This window comes from Sciurus carolinensis, chromosome 19 (assembly GCF_902686445.1).
Source record: "Sciurus carolinensis chromosome 19, mSciCar1.2, whole genome shotgun sequence".
NCBI lineage: Eukaryota > Metazoa > Chordata > Mammalia > Rodentia > Sciuridae > Sciurus > Sciurus carolinensis.
The window spans coordinates 19880937-19895197 of record NC_062231.1 but is presented as its reverse complement, the minus strand read 5'-3'; the positions used below and the strand labels follow the sequence as shown (position 1 = coordinate 19895197).

At 52.7% G+C, this 14261-nt stretch overlaps 1 protein-coding gene across 12 annotated transcripts in view; it reads left to right on the top strand.

Moving 5' to 3' along the window:
* Itpr1 (inositol 1,4,5-trisphosphate receptor type 1) overlaps positions 1-14261 on the top strand; it is a 315448-nt gene that overhangs the window by 184873 nt on the left and 116314 nt on the right. For all 12 annotated transcript variants that reach the window (XM_047534493.1, XM_047534490.1, XM_047534485.1 and 9 more), the window contains 4 exons: positions 2382-2502; positions 6791-6975; positions 10708-10856; positions 11770-11881. In XM_047534493.1, coding sequence (XP_047390449.1) covers positions 2382-2502; positions 6791-6975; positions 10708-10856; positions 11770-11881 — 567 coding nt within the window. The remainder of the gene's footprint in view (positions 1-2381; positions 2503-6790; positions 6976-10707; positions 10857-11769; positions 11882-14261) is intronic.

The window sequence follows — 14261 nt, the reverse complement described above, 5'->3', positions numbered from 1 at the left end:
CCTGGTTGCCTATATCTCTCTCTTTCTGTTAGACCTGGCATTTTGAACAGCAGCTGGTTTCTAATCTGTTGGGTGAGCAAATGAAGTGCTAGGCTCACAGAACTAGAGAGAATACAAACAATGAAGGACAGGCTATAAAAGAAGCCAGAGGAAGATCAAGGAGTTCTCATGAAAGTCAGAATGTAAAAAATGGGAAAAGTTCTAGAAGGTGATGGGGCAGCTGTATCCATCAGCTCCAAGTGACTACAGCGAAATGCTGGAGACCACTAACTTAGGAAGAGAAAAGGTTTCTTTAGCTCACAGTTTCAGAGGTTGGAAGGCCTGGTACTTGGATTAGCTCAGTTTTGGTAAGGACGGCGGGAGCGTGTAGGAGCAAAATGAGCTGAACTGGAGCAAAAAGAGAGGAAACAAAAAAGAAAGAAAGAAAGAAAAAAAAAAACAAAAAAAAAAAACCCACAGGAGTCCCACAGTCCCTGCCAAGGACCGACCCCAGTGATCTAACCTCCCACAAGCCTAAGGTCCACCAGCTCCCAATAGCACCACCTTGTGGACAAAGCCCTCAATTACATGGAGTCCCTGCCGGATACTCAGTTAAAGGTAGCCCAGGTCTTAGCAGCGGTCATGGTCGAGTGAGCTGATGCCCCCAGTCTGCCCAATGCATTTGAGCCATTAGGAGGCAGAACTCGGAGCCGTGCATTCCTCTTTCCTAGACTCAGACGTCAAATGGGGCCGCGCAGATGTGCAGTAACTATTGGCTCACTCCAGTGAACTTGGTCAAGGCTGCTTCTCGCCGAGTCAGGCCGCCGGGCCCTCATCCACATCCAGCCCTTGTGAGGCGCCGCTGCCTCCTCCTTAGGGTCCTGGCAGGGCTACGTGGGATAGGAAGCAGCCCAGGGCAGCTCTCCTGGGGCCCTTGGAGTGTGCTGGGGAGCAGCCACGAAACTCTGGAGGGGTTCTTGACCCATTTCTCTTGTCTGCACACCTGGATGACTGAGATGTGGGGAGATTTTGAATATTTTATTCATGTTCCATTTTCTTGCAAAAGATGTTTATTTGAGCGGCGGGGGGGGGACTGAATATTGAAAGCAGGGTCACTGTTCCACTGAGCTACGTCCCAGCCCCCCCCCTTCTTTAAAAATTTGAGACAGAATCTCCCTAAAGTTGCTGAGGCTGGCCTCAAACTTGTGATCCTCCTGCCTCAGCCTCCCAAATTGCTGGGCTCACCCAGCACAATAGGCTTCCTGTCCCTACCACCGCCCAACTTTCCATGTTTTTCTTTTAGCTGAGAAATCTCTTTAGGGTCTCCAGTACTTTTTTCTTTGTTGTATTAGCTTCCAGTGTTTTCTAAAGGGGCTCTGTGAGTCAGCTCCCCGCCCCCAACCAGAGACAGCAGAGCAAGCTGCTCAACAGTCACAGCGACCTTGTCTTTGCAGGCCCAGAGCCTCCTTTGGATGGAGACCAACATTTATAATCCATGTCCCATGGATTAAGTGGATGTCTGGGGTCTTGTGCTTTAGAATGAGCACAAATTCATACCTTCCTGGTGGGACAAATCCTCCCATGCAGTTAGCTTCCAACTGTTCCTCCCTAGTAAACGAATAGTCATGAAGACGACCCATCAGACCTTCTCCTCTTTATATGTTGAAGATGTTGCCAGAAATAGAGACTCGTCATTCAGGCTCAGATCCACTTCTGTTTGTTTTTGCCAATTAAAAATGTATGTTCTACCCAGAGGAGATAATGAGTCTAAGTCGACTTTGGAGTTAACTTGCCCAGTCCACTTACTTTATGTTCACAATGAAGCTAAAGCTCAGAGAGGTGAAGGCATTGACCTCAGGTCACACAGCTAGCCTGTAACTGGACAAGTTCTGGGACTTGGACTCCACTGTCAGTTTCTGTGGTTGCACTTCATGAGATGACATCACATTTATCACTGCCTTCAAATGCTTCTCAATTTTTCTTCTTAGGTAGGCACTGGCGGTCAGCTTTCTGTCACTGTAATGAAATGCCTGAGATAATTCTAAAGAGAAAAAGGTTATTTGACTCATTGTCCTAGCAGATGCCTGTGTGAGTGGTTGGCCCTGACTTTGGGCCCGTGGAAGCGGCAGGTCATGGCAGGAGGGTGTGTGTGGCAGAACCTCTCATCGCATCACAAGCCAGCGGGGAGAAGGCTGGGTCCCCGGTCCCCTTCAAGGGAGTGTCCCCAGTGACCTAAGGGCCTCCCACTAGGCCCTCCCACCTCCCAGCAGCGCCATCCTGGGGACAAGGCGTCTGATGCCCTGGCTTTTGGGAGACCCGGAGCAGCTGGGCGCCTCCCGCTGCGCTGGGTCCGGGGTCCTGGCCGTCCCCAGTCACCGGCGCCCGCCCTCCCTCTCTTGCAGACCCGCCAGCCGGTCTTCGTGCAGCTGCTGCAGGGCGTGTTCCGGGTCTACCACTGCAACTGGCTGATGCCCAGCCAGAAGGCCTCGGTGGAGAGCTGCATCCGGGTGCTCTCGGACGTAGGTGAGACGTGGCGCCGAGCGGGATGCGGCCTCGCCCCCGGGCCTCCTGCGGTCGCGCGCTCCAGGTGCCGCAGAGCCGCCCACCAGGCGGCCTCCCGGATCCCTCGGCCTCCCCTGCAGCTGCCAGGCCACTCTTCCCACCATCAGAGCCACGAGTCCAAAAGTAAGACAGGTCTGGAAGGCTCCCCAGCAAGCGCAGGGCAGCCTCCTGCGCACCGGTTATTAGAGGCCAGGGGTCCCTCCGCAAGGCCCTCCCCAGACCTGAGGCACCCCGCCTGCCCCTCGCTGATGAGCCTCTGTCCCCGCTGCGCTCTCCTGACGCCTCCCACGGGCAGCTTTGAAAGGAAGTTAAGGAAGAAGCAGGAAGATCACTTCTCTTGACGTCAGCAGATGCCCCCCCTCACCCCCTGCACTGCTGGGGAGGGACCCCAGGGCCTCGCAGGTGCTGGGCAAGCCTCTACCACTGAGCTCCACCCCGTCCCTTAAAATATCCAGCAGCTGGGGAGGCTGAGGCAGCAGAATCCCCAGCTCACAGCCAGCCTGGCAACTCAGCGAGGCCCTCAGCAACTCAGCGAGACCCTGTGTCTAAAGCTAAAAAAAAAAGGGGGCTGGGGATGTGGCCACTGTGGCACCCCTGGGTTCAATCCCTAGTACCAAAAAAAGAAAAAGCCCCAAAACAAAACCACTGTTCTTTTTCCTTTTGTTTTTTACATTTTATTTTTACAGACCGCATTTTGATTCATTATACACAAATGGGGTACGACTTTCATTTCTTTGGTTGTGCACAATGTAGAGTCACACCATTTGTATAATCATACAAGTACATAGGTGATGATGTCTGTCTCATTCCTTCATCTGTCATACCCCACCCCACCTCTCATTTCCCTTTATGTAATCTAAAGTTCTTCCATTCTTCTCTTACCCGCCACACCCCATTATGTATCATCATCCACTTATCAGGGTCTTTGGATTTTTGGTATTGGCTTATTTCAATTAACATGATAGTCTCCCAATTCCATCCATTTACCTGCAAATGCCATAATTTTATTCTTCTTTATGACTGAGTAATATTCCATTGCAAAACCACTTTTCATTTGCACAAGCTGATTTCACACACTTCTGGGATATAGCGTGTACTGATCATATGGCCGTAATTAGGCTTTCTTTGTGGTGGGAACTTCGGATTCCTCTTTTCTCTTGTAGTTTACTTGAGATACACAGGTGACTGTTGTAGGCCGTGGTCACCCACTGTTTCATAGAGCACATTCTAGAACTTCTTCCTCCCGTCTGACTCCACGTTGATACCCAGCATCCACTTTTCCCCTTTGCCATTGCTGGTCCCTAGTGACCACTGTCCTCTTCCTTCCATGAGAGCTGCTTAAGAACACAGCCTGCTCTTTACCCTTTTCCACCCTCTTAGTGCTGTGTGCAGAGGGGTGAGCCTGCCTCCACTTGAAAGGGTTGTCACCTTGGAGGGACCATTTCAGGCCTGCAGGAAGTGACCAGAGGACAAAGATGAATGTGGTTCTTAGTGCTGTGGCGTCCCATTCGGCAAGGGTAGATCGTGTTTATTGGGATCCGTTGCCTGATTTCAGTGGTCCGCGCCTGATTTCTTTTGCTCCCACATGGTAGAGGCTGGTGTCTTATTCCTTACGTGGCAGCGTTTCACAGTAAGAGATGAGGATTCGAAAGTCTAGATGCCGACGTGAGCTGCCAGAGAAGAGAGAGGGACCTCCCAGATACCCTCTGCTCTCCCCAGACAGGATCAGAGGTCACAGAGGATGTGCTTGTTGAGACCGAAGGAAACGTAAGGGTGAATCCCTGACCCAGAAGTTAGTTGGTTAAGATTCAAACAAGCTCTGACCTGAGTAGCTCCTCGCTCGCGAGAGAGGTGAGAGAGATCCGTCTGTCGTCTGGTCAGGGAGAAGGAAAGACAAGGACAGATGATGTTTGTGAAATGGCAGGAAAATAAGCCCAGAGGCTCAGCTGTGGGCTGCGGGAAAGTGGCTCCTCCTGACTCAAGCCACACCTGAACTCCTCCTCCGTGTGTGCTCGGCAGGGTGGGAGAGCACCCACAGCCCGGTTTCTAGCCGAGATGAGCCTACCCCGAGCCCTGTCCCGGTTTTTTATTTTTGTGTCATTTGTCCATTTCTTCCAGACCTCTCATTTCTGTATTAAACTGTGAGGAAACTCTTGAAAGGCTGCTGGCTCTTGCCCAGGTCATGTATTTCTTGGTAGAATTTAAACAGCTGCTTCTTTGACTCTCCTCGGATGCTGGAGCTCTCGGGGTGAGAGGCAGGGAATAGAGCACCGTTTTCACTTCTGAGGTTTTGAAGCTCTGAGACCAGAAACGATTGTTTTGCTGTGGGCGGTTTTCCCATAAAGCAGCGAGGAACGCCACTCTTGGCTTCCGTCTTTAAATAAACTTTTTACTTAGGAATATTTTTAGGTTCATAGGGAAGTCGCGGAGATGGCGCAGGGAGCTCCTGTGTTCCCTTCACCCAGTTCTCCCCGGGTCAGCGTCTCCGGGGACATGGGTCCAAACTCAGGAGCTGACGTGGCTCTCAGCTGAACCGCAGGCTTGATCTGGGTGTCGGCCGATTTTCCACCAGCCTCCTTCCCTGCCCAGGCCCCGACCCGGCTGCCCCGAGGCCCACGACTGTCCTGCCTCCAAATCTCCTCTGGGCTGTGACGGGTTCAGTCAGCTTTCTCGCCGCTGTGACTAAAGGACCCACCGGCACACTGGTGGGGTTTCCTCGGGCTCGGGGTTGCAGAGTCCATAGAGGGCGGGCTCCATTCCTCAGGCTGGAGGCGAGGCTGGGCCGCGTGGCAGGAGAGGGTGGAGGAGGGAGGCAGCCGGCATGGTGATCAGGAGGCAGAGGGAGGCTCCACTGCCAGATGCAAACCTGGAACCCCAAAGCCGGGCCCCAGCGCCCACCTCCTCCGGCCACACCCCACCCGCCTCGGTTAGCGCTCAGTCCCAGGGGGCTACGTCACCGTTTGGGTGGAGGCCCTCATAAGCCCATCAAGTCTCCTCTGAACCCTCTCGCGTTGTCTCACATGCACTTTGGGGGGACACCTCACATCCAGACCGTAACAGTAACAGTTCTTGTTCTTTGTTTCTCATGACCTTGGCAGTCTTGCCAGCTACCTTTAACACCAAGTCTCCTGCAGCGATTGCACCGAAGTTTTTCTCATGATGAGTCTGGAGTTTGCCTCTTTTTTCCTTTGGTTCTTGAGATCGAGCCCAGCAGCGCTTAACCACTGAGCCGCAGCCTAGTCCTCTGCTTTTTTTTTTTTTTTTTTTGAGATAGGGTCTCACTAACCGGTGAGGCTGGCTTTGAATTTGCGATCCTCCTGCCTCAGCCTCCTGAGCTGCTGGGATTACAGGTGTGTGCCACCGTGCCTGGCATGATGTTTGTCTTTTTATTTTTTTAAATATTCTTTGGATGTTGATAAGCCTTTATTTTATTCATTTATTTTTATGTGGTGCTAAGGATCAAACCCCATGCCTCACACATGCCAGGCAAGCGCTCAACCACTGAGCTACAACCCCAGCCCCAAATTTGCCTTTTTCAAGAAGGGAAGAGAGCCTGTCTCAAAAGAATAGCCTGTGTCATCGCGAATGCCGCCTCGTATGATGTTCAGCTCACATCAGCATTTTGGAGATTGCTGTATATAAAACAACCAGCTTCAAAGAGAATCTTTAGAAAAACGACTCCTTAGCCAAATGAGTTCCCTGTCTTGATTCTTAAAGCAAAAGGGCACATCAGTGCCCCAAAGAAGCCATTCATGGAGGAAACCCATGAAGCGGTCAATACTGACTTGCCCAGGCTTGCTGACCTGAGCGCATTTTAGTGTTCCTCGGAGCTCCCCTCCCCAGAACCTTGGGAAGTCCCCACCTAAAAGATGGTGAAATGGATTCAGACACACACCTGTGATCCCAGCGACTTGGGAGGCTGAGGCAGGAGGACTGCAAGTTCGAGGTCAGCCTCAGGATCCTAGTGAGACCCTGTCTCAAAATATACAAAAGGGCTGGGGCTGTGGCTCAGTGGTTAAGTGCCCCGGGGTTCAATCCCTGGTACCAAAATAAATAAAAATAAAAAGCTGCAGATGTAGCTCAGTGGTAGAGCCCCGGGTTCCGTCCGGAGCACATGACGATGGTGGGGTGGTCAGGCTCTCCAGCTTCACCCTCGATACCTTGCAAGCAGGCCTGTGGTAGGCTGGGAAATCTGCCTGGTGGGTGAAGGGGCGCTGAGGCCTTCACGAGCCCCCTCTCTCCTGTGCAGCCAAGAGCCGGGCCATTGCCATTCCCGTGGACCTGGACAGCCAAGTCAACAACCTCTTCCTGAAGTCACACAATATCGTGCAGAAAACCGCCATGAACTGGCGCCTGTCCGCCCGCAACGCCGCTCGCAGAGACTCTGTTCTGGCAGCTTCCAGAGACTACCGGAATATCATCGAGAGGCTGCAGGTAATGCCTGGTGCCGAGGGAAGTGGCGCTTCCACCGGCTGAGGTCTTCCCACATGCCCCTGTTCTTCCCCAAGCCGAGAGGCTTCCATGCTCAGTCCCGGGGAGGCGTCCGTGCAGAGCGGGAGGAGTCGCGGGCGGCCTTAGATGCACAGCAGGAACACGGAGCTGCTGAGGGAGACGGCCGCTGCTGGCCAGGTCCAGGTCTCCCAGGGTCTTACTCAGATGTGCAGCTTTCTCTGTGAATGCCGGGGACCCTGCCCCCACTGCCAGTGAGTGTGTAATTATGACAAGGGGCTGCTCACCGCAAGGGTTTCCAGCCAGGGTACATTTTTTTCTAGAATATCCAGGCTCTTTAATCAGTGTTCAAACGAGTCCAGCAGTCCCCGAGAGAAGTCGTGTCTAAGAATGAGGACATGAAAATAGAAGCATTCTTGAAGTCTAGCTGGACTCGATGCTTTCTTTCTTGCCTCCCAAGAGATCTGTCCCCCTCCTTCAGAGCATGATCTCAAGCCAGTGCCCGGGTTCAGATTCTGGCTCCACTGCACAGAAGCAGTTTGGTATCACCCTGGGAAGTTACTTAACTCCTCTGTGCTTCACTCTCCTCGTTTGTAAAACAGGCGCTGGTGGCCCCTGCCTCCTGGGGGTGGGGGGGGGATTGTCAGCATTAAGAGAGTTGACAGCATGTCCCAGATACCTGCACCTTGAGAAACAAAGAGCCACCGTTACTTTATTCTCTGTGACTGCTCTGAGGGTTGACTCGCCCAGCAGAGTGTCCCGTTCAGGGTCTTTGGTAAGGTTGCATTCAGGCGATGGCCGTGGCTGGACTCGTGTGTTTTTCACTGGATACTGATGGTCAGCTGGGTCCTGGGCTAGAGTCTGACATGGAGCCTCCTCGTGTGGCCTGGGCTTCCTCACAACGTGGTTGCTGGGACCCAAGATGGGCAGGTCTGGAGGGAGACAGGGGAAGGCTGATTACCTCTATCACCTGGCTGTCAGAAAGCACACGGCAGCACCCGCACCTTAGCGGTCCACTCTCTTTCAGGGGGAGGAAGTGGACCACCATGGAATGGGGGAGAAGTCAGGGTCACGTGTAAGGGACATGTGAGATGCGCTACACTGTGATCATCCCTGGAAAATGCAGAACCCGTAAAGCTAGTGGAACAGCACCTTGCAAGTCCTGCGCACTCTATTAAGAGCTGCTAATGTAATTATTATCATCACGACTGTTGTTACTGCTGTGACTATAATAATAATTACTATTATTAGATGAAGTAACTGAGCTGCCATGAGCTTATATATAAGTTATATAAAGACAGCCAAGTTCGCGGATGTATCCGCCAGCTCCTTGCTGGGTACTGGGGATATACAGTGAGCAGAAAACCCAGAAATGAGCTTCACCTTCTAAAGTGTCGAAGTTTGGAGGGGAAGCAGTCACTAATCAGCTAATGGCACAGGTGAACACACAATAGCACAGGCTCAGATTCTGTAGAGAGGCGAGCAGCGTTCGCAGGACTCAGGCGAGGAGCTGATCTTGCCTGGGCTAGTTAGGGGTGAGGTGAGGAAGGCTTTGCTGAGGGAATAACTTTTGGACCAGGCCAGAAAACAGGATTTAAAGAACTGGAGGCAGAGAAATCGCCTGTGTGAAGACCGTTATACAGAGAAGAAGAGGGCAGCTGGAGATCAAAGGGAGGTCAGCGACTTGGCTGGCGCCCTGGGAGCCCGGGAGCTGGCGGGGTTCCATCCTTAGCTGGGCGCAGAAGCACACACCTGTAATCCCAGCAGCTTGGGAGGCTGAGGCAGGAGGATCACAGGTTCAAAGCCAGCCTCAGCAACTTAATGAGACCCTGTCTTAAAATTTAAAAAAGGGTGTGGGCTGGGGATGTGGCTCAGGGGTTAAGTACCCCTGCGTTCAATCCCTAGTACAAAAGTAGTAATAATGATAATTCCTTCTTTTATGGTGGTAGAATCCAATCTTGAGCAAAGGTAACTGGATTCAGACTGGAAAGGCTTCCTGACTCCACTCTGCTTCTAGAAAGGGGAGGAATAATATGCACTCATGACGTTGCACCGAATCTTCTCACTTGCACGACCTACATTCAAGCATACCTATTTCTTGTGCTTTTCTTTGATTTATTGTGCATATTCTAGGGATGAAATAGAACACGTAAGTGGGTAATACTGGTTAGAAAGACCCACTCAGGGGCTTACAGGATCCTCGCTCTGCAAGTTATCATCCGAGTCCCTGCCATGATGCAATTGCCTGATGCAGCAAGAACTGTCATGATGTAGGAGCGTTTGCTGGGACAGGTCCACCGTCACGGCGAAGGCCCATGCCCACACCTCTCGCTTAACACGAGCCTCCTCCCCGCCCATCGCTTTGCCATCCTCGCTGGTCTCTCCCTGATTGCCCGGCGTCCTGCGTTGGAAAGTGCAATCCTGAGCGGTTGCAGTGTAAAGTTCAGACTTGGCAAAAGATGCAAGATTTCATGAAATGCATGGATTTCATGTGAAAGAGCTCCTTCAGTCCCACGCCAGTGCCTTAAGCAAGGATTCGCCAGAGTTAGGACCCGTAGCTAGGGAAGGAGAGAAAACTGCGGGCTTCGCAAGGGAGACTCAGGGAAAAAGACCCCCCAGGGGTTGTTGCCGAAATGACCCTTCTTTTTGACTGCTACAAAAATCATACGAATTAACAGATGTTGCCATCTACTGTCCTACAGTCTTGGGAAAATTACCAACCCCTGCCCCGTGCCAAAAAAAAAAAAAAAAAAAAAGGACATTATTTGATTGATTTATCTGTTCTTTATGTGTCCTAGACATTATTGAGTGGTTACAATTATTGCCTTAATTTGTTACATATAAGGTAAAATTATCTTCGTGTGGTTTGATTTTAGTTTCTGGATCCAAGATCTGCCAGTTCTTTCTTGGCCCCAGGCAGGTCCCCAGTGGAGGTCAGTGCCATTTAGCAGCTTCTGCCATGCCAGTCCTGTCGAGCAGCCCCGGACCCCACCTTAGCATGCTTCCAGTCAAGTTCCCAGGCGGCGAGCGCAGAGCGGGCTTTGGCATCTTTTGAAGATGATTTCTCATCTCTTCTCTCTCATTTGCCCTTAAGTGGTGTTTGCTGTGTTGGTTTTGCTACCCTTTCAACTTCTCTGTTTTCCTTTCCCGCAGCTGTGTGTTGTGCATTTGAAGACCATCATGCTCTCAGGGTACATGTATTTAGCATGTTGATACAGCATGTTCATCCGTGTGTGTTCTCATGTTGACATGACTTGACTGTGTGAATAACCCGTGCTCATTGAAAACACACGACTGACAGGTGTCACCGTGCAGAAGAAAATCCGCATCACCCCTAATGCCACCACCCAGAGAACAGCAGCAGTAGCGATTTTTTTTAAAAAGTAGTTCCTATGTCTCCTTCGGTTACGGATATTCTTTCTAAAAATAGCATGGTGGCCCCTGGCGTTGCTTGACCATTTCTCCGCGCGTCTCGTGGACGTCCTTCCATGCTGTTAACTGCACTTCTGCATCATAGTTTTCGATACGTGGAATGGTCCCTTGAGTAGCACAGAGCCATGGCAGCGGAAGGGGAGGCCCGGGGTGTTCTCCGCGTCAGGAGGCCACGTCTCAGGCAGTGTCTGAGCCCGGCGCCCAAGTCCCCCTGCCCGGCCCGGCTGCGCCTGGTGGCTCAGGGCCGAGGTGCAGCCCCCGCCCCAGCCCGTGCTTCCCTTGCAGGACATCGTCTCGGCGCTGGAGGACCGCCTCCGGCCCCTGGTGCAGGCCGAGCTGTCCGTGCTGGTGGACGTGCTGCACCGGCCCGAGCTGCTCTTCCCCGAGAACACAGACGCCCGCAGGAAGTGCGAGAGCGGCGGTTTCATTTGCAAGTAAGCGGCCCCTCTATCCCGGGCGGTCAGCGCCCAGAACCCTGCTGCCCCGGCAGAGCCCTTGTCCTGGAGAGGGAGGCGCTGGCCACGTTTTCGACTGTGATGGACGCGAGGTCGGGTGCTCGGGTCCTGCTGACCTGCCCAGCCCCAGTCGGTCTGTTAAATCCTACTTCCCCGACCCCTTTTTCCCCCCTCTTTCCTTTTTCTCGCCCTTTTCCCTTTCGGCGAGCGTCTCTCATTCGAGTCTCGTGCCTGCTCACTCGCCCTCCGCCCAGCCTGGACGAGCACGCTCCACGGTCAGCCTTTCAGGCATAGAGCAGTCGCGACTTTTCGGCCCTCAGAAATCTCGGCCCACAGGACCTTGACCTTTTCCTAACCGTCGGGTCCTTTCTTAGTTTGTGCCGCTGAAAGAAAAGAGCAGTTCCACGACTGGACATCTCTGATTTGTACCCTGAGTTTGTCCGTCCAGCTTCGGGGTGGCCTCTGCCTGTGCCCGTCTTACTTTGGGGCACCCCTCTAGACTCTGGATAAGGGAGAGTTTGTGTTTGCCCAAACGCCATCCTCTTGCGCTTATTTTTTTGCGCACCGTCGGCATCTTCCAGCGGCAGGCCACCGCATAAACAGCTTCACTCCCCGAGCGGACCTCCTGGTTTCTCCCCTGCGTAGAACCTCTCCACTGTCCGCTGAGCCTCCTGCCCGCTGAGCCTGTTGGCTGTTAACGACCAGCAGGTGTCACTCTGGAGCCACGGTCTGGGGCCCTTCTGGATGCAGGGACCCTCGTGAAGTCTCTGTAACTTGGGAGCCCTTAATCCATATTGGCTCTTCCACCCTCCAGTTACAATAAGTTGCTTGTGAAGTGATTTTAAGGGAAAGAGAGTTTCGGGGATGTGATCTGTGGTTTTCCCTCATTCAGGTTAATAAAGCATACTAAACAACTGCTGGAAGAAAACGAGGAGAAACTTTGCATTAAAGTCCTACAGACCCTCAGAGAAATGATGACCAAAGATAGAGGCTATGGAGAAAAGGTACCATGCTTTATTTTGCTGTTAAAGACGTGCTTGACTGTTAAATTGAAGGGGTGAGTGTGCCACCTTAATTCGGGCATTTAGAGAAGCTTAACTTTTTTTTCCCTTTTCTTTAAAAGCTGTTTTTCCTGTTGCTAAAGGTAGCTAAATCCTATGACTGTTTCCTTAAGAGTCGGACCCGCTGGCCTGGGATGTGGCTCAGGGGTAGAGCATTTGCCTAGCGGGTCTGCGGCCCTGGGTTCCAGCCAGAAAGCTCCAATGTACTTGGTCGTCTCTGACGGGCTGCTCGCCATGTCAGATGTCAGAGAAGAAATAAGATTTTCCCCATTTAAATTCGCGGTGAGAAGCACACACCCCTCTGCCTCACAGTCCGCATTCCTGAACTTGGGGTTCCAGCTAAGCGCACCTGCGGGCTGGCCAGCTGCTCTCCGACCAGGTATTGCGCAACCCCTGCAGAACACGGAGGAACTCCATCCAGTTCTAACTGGAAGCCAAGCAGCAGGCAGGCACGTCACCGTCTCTGAGCGGGATTGTGAAAGGAACAGTCCCCGTGACAGAGCGAGCAGGGCTCTGCCAGGACTGTGTCCCCCTCTCCCACGTTGGGCGGAGTGGCCATTTCCAACCCCGGGGCCCCTCCCCGTCCCCAGCTCAGCCTCCCAGGCCTGAGCTCCCATCTCAGCTGGTTCCGTTGGACGGTCCCGCATTCACTTGCTGTCTGCTGACCGCTTCAGCAGATTTGTGATAGGGAAACACGCAGATCTTAGTGGCCTCTCAAAATACGCAGTGACCGATTTCTTCAGCTCTCGGAAGAAGCCTTGATAATTAAATGACAGCCTTCCTTGTCGGAATAAGCGGCTCCTACCAGGCCACCCCAGGAGCCAGTGTCTTCAGGAACCTTGCTGTCTGACCTCCAGGACTCCTCGCGTTCACCTTAGAGCAACTTTAGACGAGAGACCTTGGATAAGAAAGCAGAAACTGTCTGCCCCCTCGAGGGCTTAGCTCTCCTCCACAGTCCCCAGATCACCGGGCTTTCACGTGTCACTCATAATGTTTAAAATACATAAAATAAAAGGTGAACAAATACTGGCTAATTAGAAAACAGTTTCTGTAACTCAGTAGGAATTTTTGGAGGCATCTTGCCAGGCAAGAGTTCATAAATATAAATAGAAGCAAAAAGAACCCCAGTACATTTGAGGAGTGGCGAGGGGGTTATTCAAACAGCTATTGCATAGACACCTAGACAAATAGGCAGGTCTCTTTTTTTTTTTGGCCCTGGGGATTGAACCCAGGGGTGCTTAACCACTGAGCCACATCCCCAGCCCTTTTTATGTTTTATTTTGAGATCAGGTCTTTGTTGTTTAGGGCCTCACTAAGTTGCGGAGGCTGGCCTCAAACTTGTGATCCTCCTGCCTCAGCCTCCTGAGCCACTGGGATGGCAGGCATGCATCCCTGTGCCTGGACCTTTAACTCAATTTCTTAATATGGTGGAGAAATTTGTCACATCCAAGCAGAGAGGCTAGGAGGAGAGTGATTTCTTTCCAGAGTGGTTGGACCTGTCTTCCCCCTTCACGCAAAAGAAAATCCTAGAGACGACGAAGACCATGAAGCTGAGGAAGGCATTCTGGAAACCTGTGTGTAGCCAGCAGCTCACAAACCTGCAGCACATACCGGCAGCTCTCAGACCCGTGCTTTGGCCTGTAGGAAATGCCAGCCAGCCGTCCCCACGCGGGGCCCTGCGGAGGGCCTGAGGATACTAAAGGACTTGTGTTTCTCCCCGTCTGGTCTTTGGTCTTAACTTCGCTTCTCCAAGGCTTGCCGGAGATGTTTTTGATGGCTTTCTAACCATTCCCATTGGCTGAAGAAGCGCGATACACAGGTCGGGCCAACTTGTCCAGGGCGGAAGTCACCTGGGGCCAAAGAGCTAAGCTCTCTCAAGCAGACCAGTTGGCTCTCGTTGGTAAGCCAGCGAGGTGCTCTTTGGCCTGGGAGCTGAGGCCGTCTCTCTCCTCCCATCTCCGTTGCCTCTGCCCGGCAGCTGGTCGTAGGACTGTTGCCTCCCTGTGGCTCCAGGTCTGTTGGGCTTCCCTGCTCGCCCCTGAGTCTTCACAGCTGTGGGCGGAGCTGGAAGGGCCCCGGCGTGGCCTCGTCCTAACCTGCCTGCCCCTGCCTACAAGGAGCCCCAGCCGAGGGCTCGGACGAGAGCCCTCCATCTCAGGAGCATCTGCGACTGATGCTCAGGACTGAAACCAGGTCTCCAGCCTCCCCGGGGGTGTCCACCCGCATGGGCCACGCCCTCTTGTCTGTTCCAAGCTGTCACCCTTATGAGTGACGAGACTTAGGGACCCTTTCCCCTCTCCACGTGTTCAGTCAACTCCAGGAT